The sequence below is a fragment of the Symphalangus syndactylus genome, chromosome 20 (genome assembly GCF_028878055.3).
Source record: "Symphalangus syndactylus isolate Jambi chromosome 20, NHGRI_mSymSyn1-v2.1_pri, whole genome shotgun sequence".
Classification (NCBI taxonomy): domain Eukaryota; kingdom Metazoa; phylum Chordata; class Mammalia; order Primates; family Hylobatidae; genus Symphalangus; species Symphalangus syndactylus.
This window is the reverse complement of record NC_072442.2, coordinates 47,240,905-47,257,055: the sequence shown is the minus strand read 5'-3', so window position 1 is coordinate 47,257,055 and position 16,151 is coordinate 47,240,905. Positions and strand designations below refer to the sequence as shown.

Below are 16,151 nucleotides of genomic sequence, written 5' to 3'. Positions count from 1 at the left end.
AAATTCACATTCATTAATATCGTCACGAGTCTGTTAAATCAGAAATGGCTTTTAAAATATTCAGAAAGTCTGAGTGTGGCAGCTCATGCCTGTAACCCCAGCACTTTGGAAGGCTGAGGTGGGCAGATCATGAGGTCAGGAGATTGCGACCATCCTGGCCAACATGGTGAAACCCCGTCTCTACTAAAAATACAAAAATTAGCCAGGTGTGGTGGCGTGTGCCTGTAGTCCCAGCTACTTGGGAGGCTGAGGCAGGAGAATCACTTGAACCCGGGAGGCAGAGGTTTCAGTGAGCTGAGATCGCACCACTGCACTCCAGCGTGGCGACAGAGCGAGACTCTGTTACACACACACACACACCCCAAATAAAATATTGGGAAAATGTTTAAGTTCATGATTGTTGATACAAGTTTTCAAAAACACTAATCTTTGCTTAAAAAATTCAGATTTTATTATTGGCAGCAAATATCGTCAGTGGTTTTCCTTGAAGTGACAAGTTCACTTTGTTCATTTGCAAGGAAATGTCTGCTAGTGAAGCAGGTTTCAAATAATGTTTGTCAGTAGTTCTGCCAAGTAAAAATCGTGTTCCATGAACAAAGCTCTAGTTCATTTTGCAACTCAGTTGTACTGTGCTTTTTCCTGAAAGTTCATAAAGCAGCAGTGCTTTATGCATACTTTCCCTTTCATCACGAAGAATACTTTTTAAAAATGCACTAAAGGCTCAAGATAATTCATAATTTTTGCTGTTTCATCAAGGACATCTTAAATGGAACTCCCTTAAAAAAAGAAAAACTGAGTGGAGAGTATAATGACTATTAGTATAGTTTGGTGCCTCTGCCTTGATTTGTGCTAATAATGTACCAGCAGTTTTGTTCACCTTTGTACTCTGATTGTAAATGTCAACACAGTGTAAAAGGCAGATAATATTCTAGTATTGCTATGAAAATACCTTGCATTTCACGAACCTCCAAAATAGCCTGTGAGATCCCCAGAAGTCCAGAGACTGCACTTTAAAGAACAGCTGGCTTAGTTCTTTACGTATGTTTCCTTTGGCTCCCAGACCACACAGATCAAGGGGGATCAAACAGAGGCAAATGACTGAGGTTTTTAGCTTGGTTACTAAATAAAAGCAGTGCCGTTGCTTAAGGTAATGAAACAGGATGCAGAATAGTGTGCTGGAAGGAGAAAATGAATTCTGAGCTTCAAGGGGCTTGAGGAACATAGAGGTATGGGAATCTTGATTAGTGCAGCTCAGAAGTTTTTCTTAGGGTTAGGAAGCCTCACCATGCTAGTGGTTGTTGAGAGAGAAGAGGGCAGAAGGGACCTTGTGCAGCACCAGCATTTAAGGGTCCAGGAGGAAGAGAAGAGGAGGATAGTAGAAGGACATTAGGAAAGAATTAGAAGGAGGTCGGTATTGTCCAGTGCTTCAGAGAAGTCAGATAGAATGGGGACTGAGGCTTGACCATTGGATTTGATAATAAGATTACTGGTGACCTTTGCCAGAAGAGTAGGGGGTGAAATCCAGATTATGGAAGAGTGAAGAGTGCAGAGACAGTTATTTATACTATTCTTAGTTTTGGGGTAAAGGGAAAGAGAGATGTTGGGCAATTAAATATGAGAGAGAGGCTGTACTGAGGGCAGAAGATACTTGAGTAAATTCCTAGGCTGAGAGGAAGAAGCCAGTAGAGAAGATATTGATGAGCACTTTGATCTGGAAGAAAAGAAAACTGATGAAACAAGTTGGTATTACAGATGTGGTACAGTTAGCTTTGTAGTATAATCTGTACTTCTAGAGAAGTGAGAAGCTGATGAAAACTGGATTCCCTGGCCAGAAAAATGCACAGACCTGTGATATTTGGCATACTTTTTTTAGTGAACATGGGAATTCCTTACTAATTTTTTTCTGTTTAATTATTGTTTAGTTTGATGTGTCTTGCTTTAAATCCATTTATTTCAACAAGCTTAAAGAGATTTTTTTTAATGCAGATGATTTAATTTTAACAATCTGTGATTTTGTCTGAATCGAACTTGTGTTTTGGCAACTTTCAATCTGTGGTAACAAATGACAAGAAGGGTGCAATTCTTCCTTCTCTTGTGCAGGGATTTTGCCTCCCGCTTTCTCCCAGATGAAAGATATTTGGGTCTCTAGAATAACTGTGGTACAGTTAGCTCCAGAGTGTTTTCTTTCTAGAGGCAGTTTAGACAACCTCAGGTAGTGCTTTTGTTAAAAATATACATGTTTTTAAATGTGCTTGTATTTCTAACATTCTTTTCTTCTTTCTCTTCTAGTCTGTTCTCTGGGGAGGCAGTAAGGGGCCGTGGAGCTGGCCTCGGCCTCGGCATCGGGAGAGGCTGGACTTCCTGTCTCTCTGTGCTGAATGGCTGCGATGGCGCCCGCTCTCACTGACGCAGCAGCTGAAGCACACCATATCCGGTTCAAACTGGCTCCCCCATCCTCTACCTTGTCCCCTGGCAGTGCCGAAAATAACGGCAACGCCAACATCCTTATTGCTGCCAACGGAACCAAAAGAAAAGCCATTGCTGCAGAGGATCCCAGCCTAGATTTCCGAAATAATCCTACCAAGGAAGACTTGGGAAAGCTGCAACCACTGGTGGCATCTTATCTCTGCTCTGATGTAACATCTGTTCCCTCAAAGGAGTCTTTGAAGTTGCAGGGGGTCTTCAGCAAGCAGACAGTCCTTAAATCTCATCCTCTCTTATCTCAGTCCTATGAACTCCGAGCTGAGCTGTTGGGGAGACAGCCAGTTTTGGAGTTTTCCTTAGAAAATCTTAGAACCATGAATACGAGTGGTCAGACAGCTCTGCCACAAGCACCTGTAAATGGGTTGGCTAAGAAATTGACTAAAAGTTCAACACATTCTGATCATGACAATTCCACTTCCCTCAATGGGGGAAAACGGGCTCTCACTTCATCTGCTCTTCATGGGGGTGAAATGGGAGGATCTGAATCTGGGGACTTGAAGGGGGGTATGACCAATTGCACTCTTCCACATAGAAGCCTTGATGTAGAACACACAACTTTGTATAGCAATAATAGCACTGCAAACAAATCTTCTGTCAATTCCATGGAACAGCCGGCACTTCAAGGAAGCAGTAGGTTATCACCTGGTACAGACTCCAGCTCTAACTTGGGGGGTGTCAAATTAGAGGGTAAAAAGTCTCCCCTGTCTTCCATTCTTTTCAGTGCTTTAGATTCTGACACAAGGATAACAGCTTTACTGCGGCGACAGGCTGACATTGAGAGCCGTGCCCGCAGATTACAAAAGCGCTTACAGGTTGTGCAAGCCAAGCAGGTTGAGAGGCATATACAACATCAGCTGGGTGGATTTTTGGAGAAGACTTTGAGCAAACTGCCAAACTTGGAATCCTTGAGACCACGGAGCCAGTTGATGCTGACTCGAAAGGCTGAAGCTGCCTTGAGAAAAGCTGCCAATGAGACCACCACTTCAGAGGGACTTAGCAACTTTCTGAAAAGCAATTCAATTTCAGAAGAATTGGAGAGATTTACAGCTAGTGGCATAGCCAACTTGAGGTGCAGTGAACAAGCATTTGATTCAGATGTCACTGACAGTAGTTCAGGGGGGGAGTCTGATATTGAAGAGGAAGAACTGACCAGAGCTGATCCTGAGCAGCGCCATGTACCCCTGTGAGTAGACCTCATGCATGATAGCATTCTTGAGAAATGTTGGTACAAGGAAGGATGAATGAATCCCCATTATGGAGAGAATGTGATTCTTTGTACATAGGTGTCTAGGTTCCATTTGTTTTTTCCCTGATGTTGGGTAGGTGAGTGCATATACATGCTAGTGAAGAAAGGGAAGATATTTTTGCTGTAGTGTTGTGGTGTTGTAGTCTAAATGGTGGTAATTTCCTTTTGAAGTCTTATTAAGAAAAATAACTAGGAGACATCTTATGTGTAAAATTGTACTAGTACCTCTTTAAGAGTGAATTTAGATTTCTTTTGAAACTATATATAAGACATGATAAGTTAATGGCCTGATTGTTTAGATTTTGTTGTTTCCAGTAAGCAGGGACAAATGCTGAGTTGACCTAGTTACCTTTGTAGGAAATTACAGTTGCTTTTGATTGAACTTTCAGCAGAGAGCATACCCAGTCTTCAATTTTAACACTTGAGATTTTCTTACATTTTAAGGACTGACAATTAGAAAATGCTTCAGAATATTTAATACACAGTCCATTTTCACAACCTGTCTTCCTATTAAAAAAAAAAGCCCATTTTAATCAGATTTGTTAAGCTGAGTTAAATGTATTGATACATTTGGAATAAATTCTTACTGGTTTTTTTTGTTGTTTGTTTGTTTGTTTTTATTTTTATTTATTTATTATTTTTTTTTTGAGACAGTTCTGCTCTGTCACCCAGGCTGGAGTGCAGTAGTGCGATCTCAGCTCAGTGAAGCCTCTGGCTCCTGGGTTCAGGCGATTCTCGGGCCTCAGCCTCCCTGAGTAGCTGAGATTACAGGCACCTGCCACCACGTCAGGCTAATTTTTTTCTCTTTTATAAGTAGAGACAGAGTTTCACCATGTCGACCAGGCTGGCCTCGAACTCCTGACCTTGTGATCTGCCCACCTCGTCTTACTGGTTTTTCTAAATCTGTTGCTTTGAGAAAATTTTACATAAGCTTTTTATGGGTGGCGCTCCAGATTGGCATGGTGGAGACAGACGTTTCACTCCTGTCACTCCCAATTCAGCATCTATGTATTTAAATAAAGCAGTACTATATTATAACATACTTAAAGATAAATGTTAAATAAGTGCATCTATCTCCATAGGAATATCAGACTTGACAGATAGCATGAGGAGTTGGAAAAGGGGGGCAGGATAATTGACTAGTAGATCTTCTTTCATTTCCTCTTTGCTAGAGGCTGGCTTACTAGAGAAGGCTGAAAAGGATGAATATGTGGGAAGAATTGGTGTTTCCTTGACTGTATTAAAAGGTGATTAAGATTTTCACTGGAGTGTTTGGTTGTTGAGACAGCTGTGATTTTTAAAAGTAAATTTTCTGGTTTCCCAATTTTGTTTATATTATCTGCATGGATATTGTATCTGAAATGAAACTTTGTTTTTTTTTATATTTTGAAGGAAGAAATGGATAATTTTTGCTGAATTTCTTCCTTGTAGACCTAGCTCCATTTTCATTTGTTAGTTCACTGTGCTCAAGTTCACATCTGTATTTAGATTTAAAGCAAATGTTTCAGAGGCTTGCTTCTTCCGTAACCCATCTTTCTTTAAATGGATTAGTTGCTTAATTCAGCTTGCTAATATTCATGGCATTATCCCCACTAACTTTGCTGTTTAAATCACTGCTTTAAAAATATCTTGGGTAATGTTAAATATTTTGTGCTTAGAGGTATAATAAACACTGTAGTTAAAGGATTTTAAATTGCATGTACTTATTTTGAGTAACAGAAGAGCACCCAGACTCTATAAGCTTATTGTTTTCAGGATACATTGCATTGAAAACATTTCTGAGTTTTGGTACTGTTGTAGGTAAGTGTTACAAACCAATGAAATAAAAATACCTGAGAATTTTTCTTATTCTATAGGGTAATTCAATGACTTGGAAAAATCTTAAGGCCATTCATTCACTACTTAGTTCTGAGCATTCTTCTCACATAATGGTTTATGGTTTGGAAGGATGTGAAGTGTACAAGAACAGCCAAAGGATGGCTTTTAGGAAACATTTTGGGATCAGTTGAATCCTCTTGCAATTAAATCAACTGAATGATACTTTAAAAAGTTGAATTTTCATGCGTTAGATTATATTTGGGTACCGAAAGTACTCTGAAGTAAATGCTCTCTTTGCACATTGTAATTGTATTTAGGGCCAGGCACGGTGGCTCACTCCTGTAATCCCACCCAGCACTTTGGGAGGCTGAGGCAGGCGGATCACTTGAGGTTGGGAGTTCGAGACCAATTTGACCAACATGGAGAAACCCTGTCTCTACTAAAAATACAAAATTAGCTGGGCGTGGTGGCACATGCCTCTACTCCCAGCTACTCTGGAGGTTGAGGCAGGAGAATCGCTTGAACCTGAGAGGCAGAGGTTGCGGTGAGCCGAGATCACACCATTGCACTCCAGCCTGGGCAAGAAGAGCGAAACTCTGTCTCAAAAAAAAAAAAAATTGTCTTTAAACCAAAACCACCAGTAAAGCATAAATACTTTAAAGTTCTTGTTGAGCAAGATCACCGGGTTGACTCTTAAGGCTGGTATTTATTTAGCCAAGTGTTTGTTGATCTTCTGAGTGTTTTAAAGGTTTTCAGCAGTTGACCAGACAATGAGAATGGAGGCATTGCTTTAATTTAAAAAGAAGAAAAAGTTGTTCTTTGATGCTGAGAAATGAATCCTAGAATGTAGTTAGTTAATTCTTCAGGAACTTGACCCAGCTGGTGAATTTTGGCTCCCCCCACCCCGCCCCCCCCACCCTTCCAGTAGCTGGTCTGTATTTTACTCTTTTGCCCAAGATAAGAGTGGTGGGCTGGGTTTCGTCTAGGCAGCCCTGATGAAAATATTTAGTAGAGGAGACTGTTGGAATGAGCTGTTGTTAAATGATGTTGCTTAAATTACAAGTGGATAGTTCTGTGGAAATTACAATCTCTTTCTTCACTAAGAATTCAGTTGTTTTTTTCTTTCCCACCTCTCAGAGGAGAAACAGTGATCCATTCTGTGTACAGCTAGCTATAGAATGATTAATTTTTCTGTGTTGTTGAATGTTCAGCAAATTGTATGTTTATCATTGTATTATGCTTGACAGTAAACTATATTGCTAAATGAAACTTTAGAGTTTTTTAAATTAATTTTTATGGTTGACTGATTTTATGTCTGGTTTAAAACTCTTACCCTTTTTGTTTTATACTCTTTTTGGAAAATTTTCATGAAATATTTCACATATCTTCCTTTCTTGGTACAGTGGACATATAACTGCTTTGAAAATTCTGCAGTACGTTGGGTTTGATATGATGTCACTAAACAATGATATGTCATCACTGTGGAAAGTGCAGGAATTTAAACTTTATCTCCTTGATTATGAGATTAAGAAGGAAGCTGCGTGCTTCCATAAATATCTTAATGTTTAATTTTTAATTGTAGATGTAGAAATAAAAGCATTTAATTATCATATGTATGTAATGTACTTGCTGAGTTGTGCTTGCTCTTCTTTTATATTCTTTGTTTTTCCCTCTTAGAGTTGTTTTTTTTTCCCTGCAATTTTGTTTAATTTCTGGACCCATTCCACATTTTGCCAAATTTGGTTTTCGTTTTCTGGGTCCTGTGCTTATAAACTTCTATATAGTAAGTACTTGTTGTTAAAATAATATTTTTTTTCCAGAAATTCTCTTAATTGTGCTCTTAAATCAGCAGTGTTCTGGGTACCTGGACCACATTATGTAGGTCTCTCTCTCCTAAGTTTTTTTTTTTTTTCCTTGTTTTTTTTCTCTCCCCGAAGTTTTTTTTTTTTTTTCTTTTTTTTCTCCCAACTGTTAACTCTAGGCTTATCTTGAAGTTCAGTATGAAAATAACCTCGTAAAACATTTCATTGTGATTACTGAAATATTGTTGAGGATATTCTCTGTATTCTGCAATGCCTTCTTTATAAGGACCTCAGCGAGAAAGATGTGCAGCCAAGAATAATTGTATGTTTGTCTAAGCTTTTAGTCTGTTTTTATTACCTGGGTGCTGTAATTGTTCACTAGGTTTCTGTTTTCCTATTGACACCTGGAAGTTTAGAGCTAAGCTTGTACCTTTTTAATAGCTTCATTTTGTTTCCCTATTTTCATGTTTTTATTTCTGGTTGAATTTATGCTAACCTGTGTTTTGTCTAATAGTCTTCCTGAAGTCTGTTTCAGATCAGGGTTGGGTAAAAATAAACTATAGATGCAGTCCAGTGACACTAAAGCGCTTATTTGAATTTTGGATGGTCTTGATTGCAGTGAGTTTTCTCACCCTCGGGAGTTTTTTTTTTTTTTTTTTTTTGAGATGGAGTCTTGCTCTTTTTGCCCAGGCTGGGGTGCAGTGGTGCGATCTTGGCTCACTGCAACCTCTGCCTCCCAGGTTCAAGCGATTCTGCTGCTTCAGCCTTTTGAGTAGCTGGAATTACAGGTGCCTGTCACCACGCCCGGCTAATTTTTGTACTTTTAGTAGAGGCGGGGTTTCGCCATGTTGCTCATGCTGGTCTCGAACTCCTGACCTCAGGTGATCCACCCGCCTTGGCCTCCCAGAGTGCTGTGATTACAGGTGTAAGTCACTGTGCCCAGCTTTTTTTTTTTTTTTTTTTTTTTTTTTAGACAGAGTCTCACTCTTGTCGCCCAGGCTAGAGTACAGTGGCATGATCTCGGCTCACTGCAACCTCCACCTCCTGGGCTCAAGCAAGTCTTCTGCCTCAGCCTCCTGAGTAAGCTGGGATTACAGGCGCCCACCACCATGCCTGGCTAATTTTTGTGTTTTTAGTAGAGACAGGGTTTCACCATGTTGCCTGGGCTGGTCTCAGAACTCCCTACCTCAGGTAATCCACCCACTTTGGCCTACCAAAGTGCTGGGATTGCAGGCAAGAGCCACCGTGCCTAGCCCCTCCTGGGGAATTTTATCCTGGAGTTTATAAAGACCTCATGGTAAAATGAATTACTAGTGTGCTTATAGGTTTTGCTTTTTAGATACTCTGGAATGTTCTATATTGTTGCTCTTGGTCGGGCTTGGTGGCTCATGTCTGTAATCCCAGCACTTTGGGAGGCCAAGGCAGGTGGATCACTTGAGGTCAGGAGTTGGAGACCAGCCTGGCCAACGTGATGAAACCCCATCTCTACCAAAAATTCAAAAATTAGCCAGGCGTGGTGGTGCACGCCTTTAATCCCAGGTACTTGGTAGGTTGAAGCACGAGAATCACTTGAACCCGGGAGGCGGGAGTTGCAGTGAGTCGAAATCTCAGTGCTGCACTCCATCCTGGGCGCAGAGTGAAACTGTCTCTCAAAAAAAAATAAAAATATCTGTAATCCCAGCACTTTGGGAGGCTGAGGTGGGCGGATCACGAGTTCAGGAGATCGAGACCATTCTGGCTAACAGGGTGAAACGCCGTCTCTACTAAAAATACAAAAAATTAGCTGGGCGTGGTGGCGGTCCCCTGTAGTCCCAGCTACTCGGGAGGCTGAGGCAGGAGAATGGCCAGAACCCGGGAGGCGGAGCTTGCAGTGAGCCGAGATCGCACCACCGCACTCCAGCCTGGGCGACAGAGTGAGACTCCATTTCAAATAAATAAATAAGTAAAAATAAAAATAAAAAAATTGTAACTCTTGCTTGAATTTATTAAGAACACACAGATGATGTTGCCAAAGTGGCAATCAAATTGGTTTGTAATTTTTTTACTTTTTATGTATGTTTGTATGTATGTATATATTTGAGAGAGAGTCTCGTTCTGTCACTCAGGCTGGAGTGCAGTGGCGTGATGTAGCTCATTGCAGTCTCTGCTTCCCAGGTTCAAGTGATCTTCCAGCCTCAGCCTCCGGAGTAGCTGAGGCATGCACCAAACGCCCAGTTATCATTTTTCTACTCTTTATCATTTCATAGAGTGGTGGGTTGGGAGGAACATCAGCCAGGATACCCAAGTCTTCTCAGCTAAACCCTTCTCTGCTAAAAACTAGCTATAGGACTAATCATGTAACCATTTTTCTGATTAAAGTGAGGGAGCTGACCCTACGTGACCTTTAGGTCTCAAACTACTTTGAAATGTGACTGTTTATCTTTAACATGAATGGAGCTATTCTCATCACCATTTTTTTGCACTGGGGGAAGCTGAGGCAAAGGACCTAGCAAAGCACTGGTATAAGTTGAAACAAAACAGGTTTCTTGACTTGTGACTTAAAGCTTTGGTTCTTCTAATGCCTTCATTCATTTCTTTGGTTGATTTACTTTTCATAGTCCATTAAAGTGCTTATCTTATTTCTTGATGTATGGGATAGAAATGTGGGAATAATTTGATTGTATTCTTACAGAATTTACTTCAGAGCTGAGTAAACTTTATTTGTTGAACACCTTTCATTTAATGCCCCTTGGCTTTTCTCCTAATCTGCACATGACGTCAAGTGGCAGAAATAGGAACTTGTGTTTTTTTCTTCTATTCCCTTCTCATTTTTTTCCTGAGAAGATATGTAGTTAGTGAAAATCATTCTTAGTGCTTGTTGTGGGATTCTGAAGAAAGGAACTTAGGCATCAGGAATTTGGGGGTTGCCCATCTACCGTAGATATAGTTGCTATAGTGTTTTCTGCCACCTTGTGATTGTTGTTTTTGTTCTGTGAAGTGAACGTACTGTTTTATGGTAATGTTAAAGTAGTCATATAATAAGTACTTACTGAGTGGGTAAATGTGTAAGACACAAGAGATAAAAGATGAATAAGCTAAGTTTGTATCCTCAAGAAGTTTAAAGAGTGAAGGGAGTGAAGAACTTAGTAAGACAAAGATGAATGTTTAGAACAGTGCCTGGCACTTAGTAATGTTAGAAATGAGCCTTGAAGGTTGGCAAAGATTTTGATAGACAGTTTTCTTTTGGTTCTGACCTACTGAGAGGTCAGTATAGGCAGAAGGCACAGGGCACACGGAGAAGACAAGTTGAAAGGTATAGGGCTTTGGTGGCCCCATGGAAATGGGATATGTTGAAGACATAGTATTATAGGTACAGATGATAAATGTAATGTGAGAAGAAAAAGAGATAATTCCAGAAATGATGTAGAGGTAAATTGAATGGGACTTAATAACTGTGATGTGTGGGGGCAATGACGGGAGGGATCATCATAGGTGATTGAAGTTTCAAGCCTGGCTGACTATAGCAGTAGATGGTTACCAGAAGCATTTCAGTACTCAGTTTGCAAAATAATCTTAATAGCTCATGAGAGTCCAGGTTCTTTACTAGAATCTTAAAAATGAAGGTTTCTGTATTCCTTACAAGTTCCAGCAAGTGTTAAAAATGAGGAAATGGCTGGGTGCAGTGGTTTCAGCCTGTAATCCCAGCTCTCAGGAAGTTGAGACAGGAAGATGGGTTGAGCCTAGGAGTTCAAGGCTTGGGTAAGCTATGATTGTGCCACTAAACTCCAGCATGGGTGACAAAGTGAGACCCTGTCTCTCAAAAAATAAAAAACAGTGAGGAAATAAGCTTCCAAATAATCTTCTATAAACGGGGGAGGAGTTGATACGTACAGAGACCCGAAAACCTTCATTGGAGAAGTTTGGATTTGATTAATTCATTCATTAACTCTACATTGAATGCCTGCTACATGCTGGGATGCTAGGGATACAGTGGTAAGAAAGATACAATCCTTGTCTTCCCTCATGGGGAATATAGATTAGAGAGAGATTAATATTTAAGCAGGTAATTACATAGATGATATATTTATGATTGTTGTGGTTGCTACAGGAACAAAGTTCAGAGTGATCTGAGGGTGCATATTGGATATATCTAGTCAGCATGTGGTGGGGATGTGATGGTGAGTCTTCTGAAGGAAGTGACATGTAAGCTGAGACCTGAAGGATAAGAGGGAATTGGTGAATGAGAAGGGGCTTTGCTGCTGATTGAGGAAACAAGACATGCTAAGGTCCTGGAAATGGAAGGTGCTTGACTCTCAAAGAACAGAGCAAAGTGTAGTGTATTTTACAAGTAGTGAGAAATGAGACCAGAGAGGTAGCTAGTTGCCAGATCATACAGATGGCCTTGTTGATTATATAAAGTTAAAATTTTTATTGTGAAGCCATTGACATGGCTTACATGATTTGTATTTTTCAGACCCTGCTTGTGTGGAGAAGGGGAATAGAGGTGAATTTAGGCTAACCAGTTAGCTGAGTGGTGGACTCAGCCTTTGGCAGGAAAGATTTAAGAGAATTGATTATTGGAAGTAGGGGTGATGAGGGCTTGTGACTGATTGCATGTGGTGAGCAAAAGGGAAGAGGTGCCATGGGTGATTCCCAGATTTTTGTTTGGCAGGGGTAACTACATTGGATGGATATGTCAAGATGGAGAAGGAGCAGATGAGGTAGGCATTCATTAATTTTTATTTAAATATTTTCCTTTGTTGGGTATAACTGGAGTGTCCTTTGCAGAGCCCCCGCTTAGGCTCTGTCAGTGTGATAAAACGAACAGTTTTAACTAGAAAAGGGAAAGCATGGGTCCACATTCTGTTATAAATGGATGGTACTTCAATTCATTTCCCCACCTCCCTAAACATGGACCAAAATGGACTAGATTATTTTGCAAGCTGGGTAGAAATTCATGCCTAAGGTCATATCCTTTCATGTTTAGCAGTGAATTATCTTTTTCCAATTTTCTATTGTGCATCTGGGAAAATTATGCTTACATATCCAATGTAAAGAAAACATTGAGTTTATATAGATTTGAAACCAAGGGGGTTTAGTATATAGTAAACATAAGAATAAATCTTACCAGTTTTGATTCTCATTAGTTAAGGCTTTGTGGCAACTGTATCCTGTTTGATTTTATATTTCTCTAAGTGTGAAGAAAGGTTTCTTGCACCATGGTAGACAAAATTGCTTTGAAATTATTTTAAGCCTGATGAAAGTTTCTGTAGGGTCTGCTCTGCAAACAATATACTGAAAATTTGCTATTAAATTGTGAATGTTGTGGTTTGCTCTAGCAGCCTATTTAGTAGCATTGTAGTAATCATGTAGATTATATTCAGAACTCAGGTAAGAGGAATTGTAGAGAAAATTGTTTTGGGGGTGGGGGAAATGGGGAGATTGGGGAATGGCAACCACAGAGAGGTGTCCTAGTTCATTTAAAATCATGTTCTTATAAGTTGTTCTACTTAGGCCTAATAGAATAGAGGACATGTGCCAGGGAATTGAACACCCTTGTATATGTAGTGCCATTTCCTTGCTCTCCCTTTAATTGCTGTTTCCTGTTTGTTTCTCTGGTACTTACGAGAGATGTATCCTGGGAAGAAACAGGGTGGCAGAGTTTAGGGCCTTTGGGACTAAATTAGTCTGAAACCTGAGAACCCAGGAGGATTTTGACCAAACTGATTTGGGTGAGCTAGGAAACAAGGTTTTTTTTTTCTTTTTTGAGACAGAGTTTTGCTCTGTTGCCCAGGCTGGAGTGCAGTGGCACGATCTGGGCTCACTGCAAGCTCCAACTTCCGGGTTCACGCCATTCTCCTGCCTCAGCCTCCCACGTAGCTGGGACTACAGGACTACAGGCGTCTGCCACCACACCCGGCTAATTTTTTGTATTTTTTGTATTTTTTTTTTTTTTTTTTTTTTTTTTTTAGTAGAGATGGAGTTTCATCATGTTGGCCAGGATGGTCTCGAGCTCCTGACCTCGTGATCCGCCTGCCTCGGCCTCCCAAAGTGCTGGGATTATAGATGTGAGCCACTGCGCCCTGCCGGGAACAGCGTTTTTAACCAACTTTGCCTAATCAGACAACAGAGTTGAGACATCCTGGTAGAGAAATAATAGCCTGCATTTGTTGAATTGTTTTTAGCTCTTTAGTTATAAAGAGCGTTTTACAAATTAATTTATGTAATCCTCCAACAGTACAATGAGATAGATAATTTTAATTTTACAGACTCAAACTGCAGAATGGAAAGTTTAAGTAACTTAATGTCAAACAGCTAATAAGAGATCAAGATAATAATCTAGGCTCTTTACCTATCTCCTGGGCATAAGCACTAGCTTTTTTAGTGGAAACAGAATCAAATTGTTCATTAGATTTGGTTGATGAAAAGAGGTCTACCAACCATCATGTAAAATATGGCGTTTATGTTTATATTCAGAAGACTATTATAAATTAATTTGGTAATACATATTTTTTGAGGAAAGGTATAATGGCCATATGTATCTTAACCAGATACATCCTTAAGCCTACAATACCCTATTACTCATTTTCTTTTGTGGAGTAGAAGTTGGATGGGTTATATGGGCGTGGTGCCTCTCTCCTGTAATTCCAGCACTTGGGGAGGCCAAGGCGAGCAGATCCCTTGAGCCCAGGAGTTCTAAAGCAGCCCGGGTAACATGGCGAAACCCCTTCTCTACAAAAAAATAGCCAGGCGTGGTGGCATGCGCCTATAGTCCCAGCTTACATGGGAGGCTGAGGTAGGAGGATTGCTTTGAGCCTGGGAGGTGGAGGTTGCAGTGAGTTGAGATTGCACCACTGCACTCCAGCGTGAGCAGCAGAGTGAGATCTTGTCTTAAAAGAAGTTGGATGGGTAGAGGAGGGACATTTTGCTAGGGCAGACTAACATCTAGGAAGTGGTCGAAGTTATTTTTTTAAAAAAGGAAGAAAAGAAAGGAATTAGTATTTATTGATCACACCTTTCTGTACGTTAGGTGGTTGAGGTTTGGTGTCTTTAAATCTTCCATATGATGGTGATACCCCATTTTACAGTTGAGACCCAAGACTACAGATATGTTAAATAATTTGCTTGTGGTCATACACGTTCTATCTTCTGAATAGAAGATAACTCCTGGAACTGATAGGGAGAGGGCAGAAAAAGGATTCTATTTTGAGAAATGGAGCAACCCGAAGGCCCATAGCTTTGCTGTTTGCTGTAACTCCTTTAGACAGCTCTCTGACCACCCAGTACGTGGGTGGACACCAGCATTGACCAGGCGGGATGGTGAGAAGTTTATATAGTTTTCCTTTACTGTAATAAACACTCTAGAGAAGTGAACTATCAAAGGTTTTTCCCCATCAAATGGCTAAATTAAACATTTTTGACATTCAAAAGGGATGATTTATATCTTATGTGGAAAAGCCCCAAACAACTATTTCCCCAGTTGCTGGAAAAAGAGCTCTTTTGAGATATGAAGGTATTTTATGTTCTTTCTCCATTATTCTTACCTTGTGCTTACAGGTGAATTGTAAGCATGTGCTTTGTGTTTAGTATTTTCCTCAAGAAAACTCTTGCTGGTAAATCTAGTTACCATAGAACTTGAAAGGATATTGAAAGAATAGTTGAGGACTATCCTGATTGGTTTTCATCTGCTTAGTCTGGATTTGTGTCATTTCAGTGTCTGAGTAGGTGGTTTGTGATTAACATTTCACATGTTATTTTTATTGATTTGGCAAGTACCAGAAAACTTGAAGGATGAACTAGACGTTATTTTTCTTAGCATTTGTGGTATTAGTACTAAAAGGGGAGTAATAGAATAGAAAGAATTCTGGACAACTATTGAGAATTGTTACATTTTGTCTTCCTAGGCTCGAGTTCCTCACTTTTAAAATTAGGACTGTACTTTTTGGAAAAATATTGCTTGTTTTGTGGTGGGACCAGGCTGTGATGGGAAAGGCTATCGTCATAGGCATAGGCAGGGCTTTTGCTTTGCTGAGGTATAGTGAGCAGCCCGGTGACCCTCCATGTAGCCTGCATTGCATGCAGTTTCCATAGGGTCCATAGAGGTAGTGCAGAGCTCCAGCAGGCCCACTCACCTGCTTTTCTCATGAGGCAACCTGGGACCAGTGTGTCCCTGTAGTAACTGTAATTTTTTGTTGTGTTCACTTATTGCAGTGAAAAAAAAAATCTGAGCGTAAGGTTCTGAGTGGACCTGGAAAGGGGTGGGTGTTGTAGTGAGAGACTGAAGACAAAGGCCTGTAACAGATGGGTATCTTTTTAGCTTAATCAAGCTATTGCTGGAGTGTTATGCTTCAGAAATAAGTCTCTTGGCCGGGTGTGGTGGCTCATGCCTGTAATCCCAGCACTTTGTGAGGCCAAGGCAGGCAGATCACTTGAGGTTAGGAGTTTTGAGACCAGCCTGGCCAACATGGTGAAACCTTGTCTCTACTAAAAATACAAAAATGAGGCGGGTGTGGTGGCGGGCGCCTGTAATCCCAGCTACTCGGGACGCTGAGGCAGGAGAATCGCTTGAACCCGGGTGGTGGAGGTTGCAGTGAGCTGAGATTGCGCCACTGCACTCCAGCCTGGGCGATAGAGGGAGACTCAGTCTCAAAAACAAACAAAAGAAAAAATACAAAAATTAGCCGGGTGTGGTGACACATGCCCGTAATCCCAGCTACTTGGAAGCTGAGGTGCAAGAATCGCTTGAACCTGGGAGGCGGATGTTGCAGTGAGCTGAGATCAGTCATGCCACTGCACTCCTGCTGGGCGACTGAGCGAGACTG

At 40.7% G+C, this 16,151-nt stretch overlaps 1 protein-coding gene across 24 annotated transcripts in view; it reads left to right on the top strand.

The window, feature by feature from the left end:
* Positions 1 to 16,151, top strand: part of KANSL1 (KAT8 regulatory NSL complex subunit 1) — a 193,475-nt gene that overhangs the window by 52,548 nt on the left and 124,776 nt on the right. For all 24 annotated transcript variants that reach the window (XM_055257635.2, XM_055257654.2, XM_055257645.2 and 21 more), the window contains one exon: positions 2,290 to 3,667. In XM_055257635.2, the coding sequence (XP_055113610.2) occupies positions 2,379 to 3,667 (1,289 nt within the window). In that variant the 5' untranslated portion in view covers positions 2,290 to 2,378. The remainder of the gene's footprint in view (positions 1 to 2,289; positions 3,668 to 16,151) is intronic.